The sequence below is a fragment of the Triticum urartu genome, chromosome 1 (assembly GCF_003073215.2).
Source record: "Triticum urartu cultivar G1812 chromosome 1, Tu2.1, whole genome shotgun sequence".
NCBI lineage: Eukaryota > Viridiplantae > Streptophyta > Magnoliopsida > Poales > Poaceae > Triticum > Triticum urartu.
In genome coordinates this window covers 100355864-100369180 of record NC_053022.1, presented here as the reverse complement: position 1 = coordinate 100369180, position 13317 = coordinate 100355864, and the positions used below count along the sequence as shown (strand labels likewise).

Below are 13317 nucleotides of genomic sequence, written 5' to 3'. Positions count from 1 at the left end.
ATCATTGCCACGCTTGGACTTTGGAAACCCAGTCACGAAGTCCATTTCAATGTGGTCAAACTTCCATTCTGGAATGGCAAGAGGTTGGAGGAGACCTGCTGGCCTTTGGTGTTCTGCCTTCACTCTTCTGCAGACATCACATTCATTCACGAATTGAGCGATCTCGCGCTTCATTCGAGTCCACCAATAAGCTTGCTTGAGATCCTGATACATCTTCGTACTACCAGGGTGGATGGAGAGGAGAGAGTTGTGAGCCTCGTTCATGATCACTTTACGAAGTTCACCTTTGGGCACAACAATACGATCCTCGAAGAAGAGAGTGTCCTTGTCATCAAGGCAGTAGCACTTGTACTTGGACTGACTCTTGGCAATCCCAATCTTCACCTTTTTCACCATAGCGTCAAGAAGCTGGGCTTGGCGAATCTGGTCTTCTAAGGTAGGAGAGACTTGAAGGTTGGCGAGGAAACCTTGAGGAACAACTTGCAGATTCAGTTTGCGGAAAGCTTCACAAAGCTCGGGTTGATAAGGCTTGAGAATCAGACTGTTGCAGTAGGCCTTTCTGCTCAAAGCATCAGCAATCACATTGGCCTTGCCTGGAGTATACTCAATACTCGGATTATACTCTTGAATCATTTCGACCCATCGAGTTTGCCTTAGGTTGAGATTAGGCTGAGTGAAGATGTACTTGAGACTCTTGTGATCAGTGAAAATGTCCACTTTCCTTCCCAATAGAAGATGTCTCCAAGTCAAAAGAGCATGCACAACTGCCGCCAACTCGAGATCATGAGTGGGGTAGTTCTTCTCATTAGGCTTCAACTGGCGAGATGTATAAGCAACAACTTTCTTCTCTTGCATCAAAACTGCGCCAAGACCTTGGAGAGAGGCATCACAAAAGACCTCGTACGGTTTGGATTCATCAGGTGGAGTCAGAACTGGAGCAGTGATCAACTTCTCTTTCAAAGTGTTGAAAGCAATATCACAATCCGGAGACCAAACGTACTTGACGTGCTTCTGAAGAAGATTTGAGAGAGGCTTCGCGATCTTGGAAAAGTTTTCAACGAATCTTCGGCAATAGCTTGCGAGACCGAGAAAACTGCGGAGTTGCTTCACGTTCTGAGGAGGTTCCCAATTCACAATTGCGGATACCTTCTCGGGATTCACGGAAATGCCCTTGGCAGAGATGATATGACCAAGATAAAGAACCTCATCGAGCCAAAATTCACACTTGGAGAACTTGGCGTAGAACTGATGTTCCCTGAGCTTATCAAGAACCAAACGCAAGTGCTTGGCATGATCTTCCTTGTTCTTCGAGAAAACCAGAATGTCATCGAGATAGACCAAAACGAAGTCATTGGTGTAGGCGTTGAAGATGAAGTTCATCATGCGAGAGAACGTCGGAGGAGCGTTGGCGAGGCCAAAAGACATGACAGTGTATTCATATGAACCAAAGCTTGTTCTGAATGCTGTCTTGGGAATATCTTCTTCACGAATGCGAATCTGGTGATAACCCATACGGAGATCAAGCTTGGAGAATACTTGAGCACCTTTGAGTTGTTCGAACAGCTCATTGATGTTGGGAAGTGGGTATTTGTTCTTGATGGTCTTCTTATTCACTGGACGGTAATCAACACAAAGTCGACTCGATCCATCCTTCTTCTTCACAAAAAGAACACCACAACCCCACGGAGAAGTACTAGGCCGGATGAGACCCAATCTTTCTTGCTCATCGAGTTGTTTCTTCAACTCCTTCAACTCTTCGGGGCCGAGCTTGTAGGGACGTTTGCACACAGGTTCCGTACCGGGCTCAAGTTCAATAACAAATTCAACCGGCCGGTTTGGAGGCATCCCTGGGAGTTCTTCTGGAAAAACGTCTTGATACTCACAAACAACCGGAATCTGCGAAATAGCATCCAATTCACCCTTCTCATTGAGAGAAAACAACCGGATGGTATTATCCCGAGCGGCAAAGACAATGACATCCTCAGACGAATGAGTCAGTTGAATCTGCCTGGTTGCACAATCAAGCTGAGCTTTATGCTTAGAAAGCCAATCCATTCCGAGAATAAGATCAATATCAGAGTTGCCAAGAACCATTGGAGAAGCAAGAAACTTGAAATCACCCATCAAGATAGAAATATCCGGCACCTCCATACTGGAACTCAGTCGCTTAGCTGGAGAGACGACTTGCATAGCTCTAGGTAATGCCTTAGTGCTAAAATTGTTCTCCGATGCAAATGGAAATGACATGAAGGAATGCGATGCACCGGAGTCAAAAAGAACTTTTGCAGGAATATCATTAACAGGAAGGTTACCCATGATCACATCTGACGAGTCCTCTGCCTGGGCTGCATTCATCAAATTGACCTTGGCGTGCTTGGGATTATGCTTGACCACAGCTGTACTTGCCGATCTCACAGGAGGAGGAGGAGGAAGACGCCTCTGGTTGAAAGACTTGTTGGCATAGTGACCCTTCTGTTGGCACTTGTTGCACGTGACCTCTGAAAGCGGACGGTGATACGGAGCACTCGATCTTGGAGCTTGAGACGAAGCCTTGTTCTGAAAGCCTGGGTTGGGTGGGTGGGAAGAACCACTGCCACCTTTGCTCTTCTGCTGATACGGCTGACGGAACGGAGGAGGAGGAAGCCAAAACTTCTGCTGCTTGGCCACTTGAGTAGAGGAAGACGGAGTAACATCTCTGGCACGCTTCCTGGAAGCATCACACCTCAACTGAGCCGCCTCTTGCTTCAGTGCCATGTTGTAGAACTCATCGTATCTCAACGGCTCGAAGAGGACAAGAGCGAGCTGAATTTCTTCTCTGAGACCACCCCTGAACTGGTAGATCATGCTCTTCTCATCAGGAACATCCTGCTTGGCAAAACGGGCGAGCTTCTGGAACAACTTGTTGTAGTCATAGACAGACAAAGAGCCTTGCTTCAGATTGCGGAATTCCTCACGCTTGCTTTCAACCACGCTCTGCGGAATGTGATGAGCGCGGAAATCTTGACGGAAATCCTCCCAAGTGATAACACGTCCACCTCTGGAATCTTTGTACTGCTGGAACCACTCTGCAGCCTGATCTTTGAGTTGGAAAGAAGCGAACTTGACGAAATCTTCAGGCCTGACGTTGCTGCACTCGAAATGCTTACACAGATCCACAAGCCAATCGTCAGCATCGGTTGCCTCAACACAATTACTGAAAGTCTTTGGCCCGTTAGCAAGGAACTGGTTGAGTGTAGCAAAGTGACTCTGATTGCTGCCTTGATTCCCTTGACTGCCTTGATTGCGCTCTTGGAGAATTTGCATGATCAGCTGAGTGTTTGCATTGGTTGCGGCCATCACAGCTTGCCATGCCTCTGGAGGAGGTGGAGGCGGTGGCGGATCTTGATTCTGGTTCTGACTGGTGCTCTTAGCGGGAGCCATCCTGAAGAGGTTGACCACCATTAGCACATAGACAGATAAATATAGAAGCTGAATCCAACGGAATGAAAATTGCAACATATAGTCTTCACATCCGAACAAAATGAACGAATGCATTTCTCTTGAAGTGGTCACATATTCCTAAATTGCGAAGCCACGAAGAATCAGGTAGAAGGGGTACAACAACGAGGGATGGAATCAACATATGACGTCGGAGCAACTCGAATGCCACAACTGCAATTAAAACCAGGGGTTGGCTTGCGGAATAAACCGGAACAAATACATGATAGAAATTTCGTCCGAAGTTTTCGTGGTGGGACCTACACGGGCTCGATCGTACAGCACCATCATGTACAAGGCAGTGCACATGACCTACGAAGCGTCCCCGAGTCAGCATAGCCAAGGACTCTTTAAGACACAACGAGACCACTGTAAAATCGACCGTGAATAGGCGAACCACTAGACGTCGAACCCCAATTTCATATCATACATCTGTCGGAAAGATATCCTAAGGCTACTTGAATTCCCACCTATGAAATTCCCGAAATTTTCCCGGTTATGCAATCAGGTGTTGGGGAAACAGGGGAGCATAATATCTCACACAAGCTAGCAATCCTACATCCAGCTGTATCCATCCTTCAACACATAACCAAGAAACCTTCGGAAACCATCTATCTCAACCTTCGAAAAGCATCCGTTATACAAGTTATGGCGATACTCCCGAACTCCCGCCCCAGTACTGGGTGGCGTCGAGGTTATCTCACCAACGAACTGCATAAAAGAGATTTTCGATGTCGCGCACAAATCTCAAGTATACCAGAATTGCAACGATAAAATTGTGACGACAACACCTCGGAGCTCAACTCCCCGGGACACTGCCACAACCCCTAAAGACAGGAGGCACCAAGAACAATGTTCTCATCACAAAACCATCGGAACAAAACCAAGATACTCGCGTGATCCTAAAAAATTTTTTAGTGAAATTTGAGAAGAGAAGAGTCAAAACTCTACGTCAGGATGCCTTACCAGAGTGATGAGGAGACTGGGAAGTAAAAAGAATTCCTAAGCTCTCCGATATATAATTCCAAAGTGACTCAAAACATTTTTCTAGACACAACTCGGCTGCTAAAAACGATCAAGCAATGGGGCTCCTAAGGTCGGGGAAGGCTCTGATTACCAACTTGTAACGCCCTCGATGCGGCTATAGCTCCCACGTGTCGAGGCACGACTTAGAGACATAACCGCATTGAAAGCAATGTCGCAAGTCAGGCAATCATTACAACATCCCATGTAATACATAATAAAACGGGGGAGATAACATAGTTGGCTTACACTCGCCACATCACATCAGAGTACATAAATAACACCCATCAAACAAACACTCATGGCCCGGCTACGGCGCCAAAATAGAAAAAAGAACCCAACATGCGACAAGGCCCTGAATCGATAACCCCAACTAGGCACCACTACTGATCATCGGGAAAGGAAACATAATAACGCTGAGAGTCCTCGTCGAACTCCCACTTGAGCTCGTACTCGTCACCTGGAGCGGAATCACCTGGACCTGCATCTGGAATTATAGTATCTGTGAGCCACAGGGACTCAGCAATCTCGCACCCTCGCGATCAAAACTATTTAAGCTTATAGGAAGGATAAGGCAAGTATATGTGGAGCTGCAGCAAGCGACTAGCAAATGTGGTGGCTAACTTATTCGCAAAAAGAGAGCGAGAAGAGGAGGCAAAGCGCGAGCGAGAAACTAGAGAGCAACCTGCGCAAACATTACTCCAACACCGTGTCCACTTCCCGGACTCCGCCGAGAAGAGGCCATCACGGCAACACACTCAGTTGATTCATTTTAATTAATTAAGGTTCAAGTTATCTACAACCGGACATTAACAAATTCCCATCTGCCCATAACCGCGGGCACGGCTTTCGAAAGTTCAATCCCTGCAGGGGAGTCCCAACTTAGCCCATGACAAGCTCTCACGGTCAACGAAGGAATAGACCTCCTCCCAAGATGTTCCGATCAGACTCGGTATCTCGGTAACTCAAGACACTTCGACAGGTTAAAACAAGACCAGCAACACCGCCCGAATGTGCCGACAAATCCCGATAGGAGCTGCACATATCTCTTCTCAGGGCACACTCAGATGAGACTAGCTACGAGTAAAACCAACCCTCAAGTTTCCCCGAGGTGGCCCCGCAGGCAGCTCAGTTCGGACCAACACTCAGAGGGAGCACTGGCCCGTGGGGGGCTAAAATAAGATGACCCTTGAGTCTGCAGAACCCAAGGGAAAGAAAAGGCTAGGTGGAAAATGGTAAAACCAAGGTTGGGCATTGCTGGAAAAGCTTTAATCAAGGCGAACTATCAAGGGGTTCCCATTATAACCCAACCGCGTAAGGAACGCAAAATCTGGGAACATAAACACCGATATGACCGAACTAGGGGCGGCAAGAAGTGAACAAAACACTAGGCGAGAGGCGAGCTTCCCACCCTTTACCAAGTATATAGATGCATTAAGATAACATAGCAATAGTGATATCAACAAGCAAATAAAAGATGTTCCAATAGGAACGGCCTTCCAATCTTCACCTGCAACTAGCAACGCTATAAGAGGGGCTGAGCAAAGCGGTAACATAGCCAATCAACGGTTTGCTAGGACAAGGGTAGGTTAGAGGTTCAATCATGCAATTGGGAGGCTGACAAGCAAGTGGTAGGCATCGTAGCAGTGGCAAAGCAAAAAGAGCGAGCAAACTAGCATAGCAAAGATAGTAGTGATTTCGAGGGTATGATCATCTTGCCTGCACAGTTGTCAAAGTTGACTGGATCCTCACAAGCAAACTCAACGGGCTCCTCGGTAGCGAACTCGTCTCCCGGCTCTACCCAAAAAGACAAACAAGCAACAAGGATTCAATCAACCACGTGCAAGACCAAGCAATATGATGAAATGATGACATGCTATGCGGGATGCGATGCGGGATGCAAAAATGCAAGATATGACAGGAAATGCATGAACCTAGCCTCAACTTGGAATTCCAAGGGTGCCACTGGATAGAGGGGATGAAAACGCTTGAAAACGATATAAAGATCATTGGAATCGGAGTTACGGTTTGGAAATGGCAAGCGTTTTAAGATATGACACCGGTCTGCGTTTTACAGCAAGTAGGCATCTAAACGCAACGAAATGAGCATGCTACAGCCACCAAACATGAAAACAAAATACATGGCAGTGATGTACACAAGATTCTTAACAAAACACTAGCACTGAGCCATAGGCAAATTCATCCATTAAGGGGTTCAAACAAGCATGGCAAAAATGAATATGCAAAACAGATTCCAGACTTAGTGAAATTAACACTAGCCTGAAATTTCAGATCACGATGCTCTCTTTGGAGCAGCAAAACAACACGATAAATGACCTGAAAATGACAAGTAAGAACATGGCATGGAGCTACTCTACAAGCTTAACAAAACACCCAAAGTGACCTTGGGCCAAAAGGGTTCACAAAATACTCGACCGAGCTCACGAACATAGCTCGAACACAATCAGTTTTCAGACTCAGTGAAAACTGAGACATGCTGAAATATAACTCACGAAGGCATGTAAATGAGCTCGATGCACTCACTACGGTGCAAGTCATGGCAAGGCAGGCATACATCCATTAAGAAGGCACAAAATACAAGCTAGACATGGCAAGAACAATGGCATAGCATGCATGAAACACTAACGGTAGCATCGGCAAAATCGCAAACAAGTTGACGATCTGCCCGGATTAACAACGAAGCAAAAGTTGAGCTCGATTGAGTCAACCTAGAGCACTCCACATATGCAAACAAAGACATGGATGGATATAGCATAACTCAAATATCAAAACTCCCTTACTGATCATCCTCAAAAGAGGCACGGATCACTAGGAAACAAGCTGGACATATGGCATCACGAACTAAAATATCCCAGACTTAGTGAAAATCGCTAAGTCCCTGAAATCAGCAATCTCAGGTACCTCTCTTCGCAAACTTGCACAAGACAACACACACATCCTAAAAATGCATGGGTGGCACCTCTGGAAAGAAGACAAAATGCTTAACAATTCATCCCAAAGGGGCACAGGCATATCATGCACGGATTAAACATGGCAAAAATGACAAAAGTGCATGATGAACTAACGGATCTGCAATTTAACTCACGAAGCCTCCTTCTAACAGCATTTTGGGCAACAAGATGACCTCAAATGCAAATGATGCAATGGAATGAAATGATGTACATGTCGAGAAAAAGATTTTGATATATCATATGCCCAAAACGGAGCTACGGTTGCGGAGATACGGGTCCCCGAACAGGAGCATATGGAGTAAAAATCTAGGGACTTAGTGAAAAAAAAACTACCCCAGGATCCAGATCTAGGGTTCGGGCATGCAGCCCGAGACGGCGGCGGAGTTACTGTTCACCGGCGACGACGGCGCGGATGTCGAGGACGGCGGCCGGCGGAGGCGAGGTCGCCGGCGTGGAGGGAGAGGGGGCTGGAGTGGGAGGTGGCTGCGGTCGGCCGCGGCGCCGGCGGTTGGAGGAGGCGGCGGCGCGGCTCCCGGTGGCGGCGGCCCGCTCCGGCCGGCGGGGCGCGGCGGCGGCGGAGAGGCGGGGCGATGGCGGCGGCGAGCTCCGGCGCCCGGGGCCGGAGAAGACGAGCGGCGCGCGGGCGTGAGCTCTCGGGCCCGGCGAGGCGCGGGGAGGGCCCGCCTCGGGCCAACGGGCCGGCGGCGGTGGTGGATCTGGGACGCCACGTGGCGGCCAACCACTGGTGCGGGGGTGGCGGCGCGATCTGTCCGGCCGGGTCGGACGTGTCCGGCTCGGCGCTGGGATTTTTTAGGGTTCGGAGGTAGGGGAAGATCCGGAAAACGGGGGGGTATAAATAGGCATAAGTGGAGCTAGGAGAGTCCAAATGAGGTGCGGTTTTCGGCCACGCGATCGTGATCGAACGCTCTAGGACATGGAGCAGAGTTAGGTGGGTTTTGGGCCAAATTTGGGGGGTGTTGGGCTGCAACACACACGAGGCCTTTTCGGTCCCTCGGTTAACCGTTGGAGTATCAAACGAAGTCCAAATGATACGAAACTTGACAGGCGGTCTACCGGTAGTAAACCAAGGCCGCATGGCAAGTCTCGGTCCAATCCGGAAATGTTTAATCCCCACACACAAAAGAAAGCTAGAAATGACCATCGGAGGAGAATGAAGCGCCGGAATGCAAAACGGACAACGGGGAAAATGCTCGAATGCATGAGATGAACACGTATGCGAATGCAATGCACATGATGACATGATAAGAGATGCACGGAAAAGAAAAACACACACGGAGACAAAGACCCGAACCCGAGAAATAAATATAACTTAGCGCCGGAAACGGCAAGAGTTGGATACAAATATGGAAAGTTACATCCGGGGTGTTACAGTCCTCCAGCTTGCAGTGTCTCGAGGCTGGCCTGTTCATCAGATGGATGTCTCCAATGCCTTCCTCCACGGCCATCTTGAGGAGCAGGTTTATTGTGAGCAGCCCACCGGCTTCGTCGACGCATCTCTTCCTGGCCATGTGTGTTTGTTGTCCCGGTCTATCTACGGGCTCAAGCAAGCACCCCGAGCCTAGTACCAGCGGATTGCCGGGTTTCTTCAGACACTGGGCTTCATCGTCAGTCGCTCGGATGCCTCACTGTTTGTCTATCGCCACGGTGACACGACTGCATATTTGCTCCTCTACGTCGACGACATCATCCTGACGGCCTCCTCCGCAGCTCTACTTCAGCAGATTACTCTTCGGCTGCGTGACGAGTTTGCCATCAAGGACTTGGGTGCTCTACATTATTTCCTTCGCATTGAGGTCATTCGGCGACCGGGCGGCTTCTTTCTTCATCAGCAGAAGTATGCGCACGAGCTTCTTGAGCGTGCTGGCATACTCAACGGTCACCCTGTTGCTACTCCTGTTGACACGAAGGCCAAGGTTTCCACTCTTGAGGGCTCGTCGGCGTCGGATGCTCCTTTCTACCGGTCCATCGTCGGTGCTCTTCAGTATCTGACTCTCACCAGACCGGATCTTCAGTATGTTGTTCAGCAGGTGTGTCTCCACATGCACGCCCCTCGTGACTCCCATTGGACTCTCGTGAAGCGGATCCTCCGTTACATTCGGGGCACGATGACCCTCGGGCTCACCATCACGGCGTCCACTTCTTTGGAGATGATGGCCTACTCTAACGCGGACTGGGCTGGCTGCCCAGACACTCGTCGGTCCACCTCTGGCTACTGCGTCTACCTCGGTCCTTCACTCGTCTCGTGGTCGTCCAAGCGACAACCCATGGTTTCGCGCTCCAGCGCGGAGGCTGAGTACAGAGTTGTGGCTAACGCTGTTGCTGAGTGCACCTGGCTACGACAGTTACTTCAGGAGCTGCATCACGATGTCTCCCAGGCTACGGTTGTCTACTGCGACAACGTTTCTGCGGTGTACCTCTCCGCCAACCTCGTTCATCATCGCCGGACGAAGCACATTGAGCTGGATATTCACTTTGTGCGCGAGCAGGTGGCCCTTGGACGTATTCGGGTTCTCCATGTTCCGACTGCACAAGGGTTCGCCGATGTGATGACGAAGGGACTGCCGACTTCCACCTTCGAGGAGTTTCGTTCTAGTCTCTGCGTCACTGGTGCTGCTTCGACTGCGGGGGGAGGGGGGTTGAGTATATTATGTACGTATATATTGTGTATAGGGCCCACCTCCTGTTTTCTCTGTATAGTTGAGGATGTGGCCCTCCCTCTGTACTTATATATACGTGTCTGGTGCATCGATCAATACATTGTGATTGCACAACCCATAACTTGTCTCTCTACAATTCCGTCCCTAGCCCACCATTTCAGTGTTTAGTTGAGGATGAAACAGAAACCATGTGATCCTCGGAGAAGGAATATTCCCTTCATGTGCTTCATCAAGCGATTCCACCAAATCGAAGGAATCACATGGTTATTCCTCTCTTATCGATAGGAAAAAAAGGAAAACACCCCCGTCTCATCGCTCGCTCACCCCCCCCCCTCCGAACCCCACCCTGTCGCGCTCATTCTTTGCACTGAATTTTGCTTGACATTGTATACTTCTAATTGTTAAAACCATAAATACAATGGAAATGTTGCTGGGATTTATATAATATATAGTTTAATGCAAATTGCTATATTTATTTTAGTTAATACATGACATGGATATGCGAGGTAATCTTACCACAAGATGAGTTGAATCAGATTTTTGTCATTTTCATATCTTCAACCAAACACAAGAATGACGAACCCGTGACATTTTTTACCTCCAACCGAACACAAGAATGAAACCAACCTATTTGTTCGGAACGAGACCATGACATACCATGCCTTTTGGTTCTCAAACCAAACACATCCCAAGGTATCCCAATACCCTGGCTCGACTGCTTGCTCGCTTTGGCGCGATCGACGTGTGTGGATTTGCAATCGCATTCCATCTGAAAATATTCTTCCCGAAGGAAACGACCTATACGGAGTACATGACCGGGCAGCACTCCTCTAAAATCCTCTCCCTCTTGCTCCACGAGCTGCCACCGCACACCATCTCGGGGAAGGCGACCTCGGCAACCGCCTGCCGGACCGCCCCCTCCATGGCCCTCAGGCCCGCACCGACATCGCCGCCCTCCTTGCACAACACAAACAAATGGCTCGCCCTGCCTCCCAGAGAGGCCGTCTCTGTTCTCAGCACCCTCAGCCCGAGGACACGGAACGCTCCGGCCAGACCCAGGAAGAGTCCCGGCCGGTCGTCACAGCTGACGGTGGCACGAATGTACGTGGTCCGGTTGTCGCCGGCGGCGGTGTAGCAATGGACGGTGATCTCGTTAGCCTCCGGGGGGATGGGCGCTGTTGCTTGCAATCGTGTGGTTTCAGTTGCTTTCCTCTTGAGTTCCTTCACTTGGTTCACCACACAAGCTAACAAGGTGGCCTTGTCCATCTGGTCATACAAGAAGATAAATATCAGTATTATTTAGAAATGCTGTTACCAAATTTTCTAGTTTTTCAGGAAAAAGGTGTTTCTTTGAAGAATGAAGTTGTTTCAGCAGCAAATTCAGTTACCCTGTCAACTTGGTTTCAGGGATTGGTTTCGTCCTCTGGCTAACTTTTTTTTCGAAACGGATCTCTGGCTAAGTTTTCAGTATGAACAAAACAAGAAGTGGTCTGACCTGGTTAGCATCAGGGATCATTCTCCTCAGCGTGGCCAGGTGGGTATTGATCCGCTCCCGGCGCCGCCTCTCCGACTCGCTATGGACCTTCAGCGACCTCGCCTCCGTCGCGCTCCTCCCCGACGACGACGACAGCTCCGGCGCGCTAGTGGGAGCCTGGCATGTTGCCATTGGTCTAGGCCACCATTTTCTCCTCACCAATGCGAGAAGCAACAAGTCTCTACTCACTCAGTCGCAGTGGAACACACAAATGATGGATGGAACGAACAATGGACTGCTGCCTGAAACTGAGAAGAGCAACGAGTGTGGTGAACAAAGCGAGGGGATGGCTAAAGGCTAAAGGTAGTATACTAACTAGTGCAGCTGTGCAAGAAGAAGGAAAAGAGCTTGTCTCATTTCTAGCTAGGATGGATGGATATGGCTGCGATAGTGAGGGGATCGCCTCATGATATAATGTGCATGTTTTTCTTATATTATTGAACAAGGACAAGCACCACCCCCACTCAAGGACGTTGTTTTTCAACACTGGTTCCCCACCAGGGGTTGCTTCTTTGGACCAGCATGCATGTTATGTCAGTCATCTCGTATCTTGGGACCTGTCATGAGTGCAGAGATCGGCTTGTCATCACTGAATTTTTACTGTCCGATTCACACGTGCAACTTCTTCCTACAAACTGGTTTCGACATTTTTTTTCTTCCTTTTTTGCGACAAAACTTCCAGTAACAACCATCTATCTGTTTTGATGTATACAACCAAAATTTTATCCAAACCATGCCTAAGAGCATGGTTAATAGTGCACGCAACAACAGATTGTATGAAGTTATCATGTCGGATAAAGCCAATGTAAAAGCTCACTCATACAATAGTTACATTATATGTTAATATTGTCATTAATATGTGGCTTACCATTTTTTTCCACAAAGGTTGTTGAACCTTGTGCTACAGCCAGCTGAAATTCACGGTCAGATTTTTTTTCTTCTCTTTCCTTTGTTTTCTATTTCAACTAGGCAAATATCTGATATGACATCTTTTATAGCTCGTCTACATCATCCTATTATACTTATTTTAAGAGATCGAAGCCGGTTGCTTTTGAATGCCACATTGTGATTGGTATGAGAAATCCCACACAGAACATGATTGACTGCCTAAGTTGTTTGTACGGCCAGCTACTCATGAAATGATTTGGTTGTGTTTTTTTATGCCAAGGATCCAAATCGGTTATAAAGATATACTAAAAGTACAAAGCACTCTAAACATAATAAAAATTACAATCAAGATCCTTGGACTACCGAACGACCATTGCCGCAGCTAGAATGAGCCACCTACGCATCGATGTGGTCGCTCCCATGCCAGAGCCAGCCTGACCTTGTCGATAGAAACCGGATATTTTTTTGTGCACGCGCCATAAGGACTAGCACGCCGGAGCTATAGTCATCGCCGTTGAACCGTTAAATTGGTCTGAAGAACTTGACACCAATCTTTCTATCGCATACGCTTGACAAGAACCCTAACCTCACGGCCCCGATGAGCTGATAGGAATCTACAGGCTTGCCTTCCGGCCCTATAAACCGAGGAAATGTATAGATGTACGCGCAACGTCTGAATTTGTAAAACCATACTACAATGGTACTTCCTTCGTATCAAAATATAAGACGCTTTTTGACACTATGA

The 13317-nt window shown here is 48.3% G+C and overlaps 1 protein-coding gene across 1 annotated transcript; it reads right to left on the bottom strand.

Annotated features, from left to right (window-relative positions):
* Positions 1-10675: 10675 nt before the first annotated feature.
* LOC125514696 (transcription factor AIG1-like) lies at positions 10676-12095 on the bottom strand. The gene is made up of 2 exons (XM_048680068.1): positions 11646-12095; positions 10676-11416 (listed from the first exon to the last, which is right to left on the bottom strand). The coding sequence occupies exons 1-2, from the start codon at positions 11814-11816 to the stop codon at positions 10949-10951; spliced, it is 639 nt and encodes a 212-aa protein (XP_048536025.1). The 5' UTR covers positions 11817-12095; the 3' UTR covers positions 10676-10948.
* Between the last annotated feature and the right edge of the window lie 1222 nt (positions 12096-13317).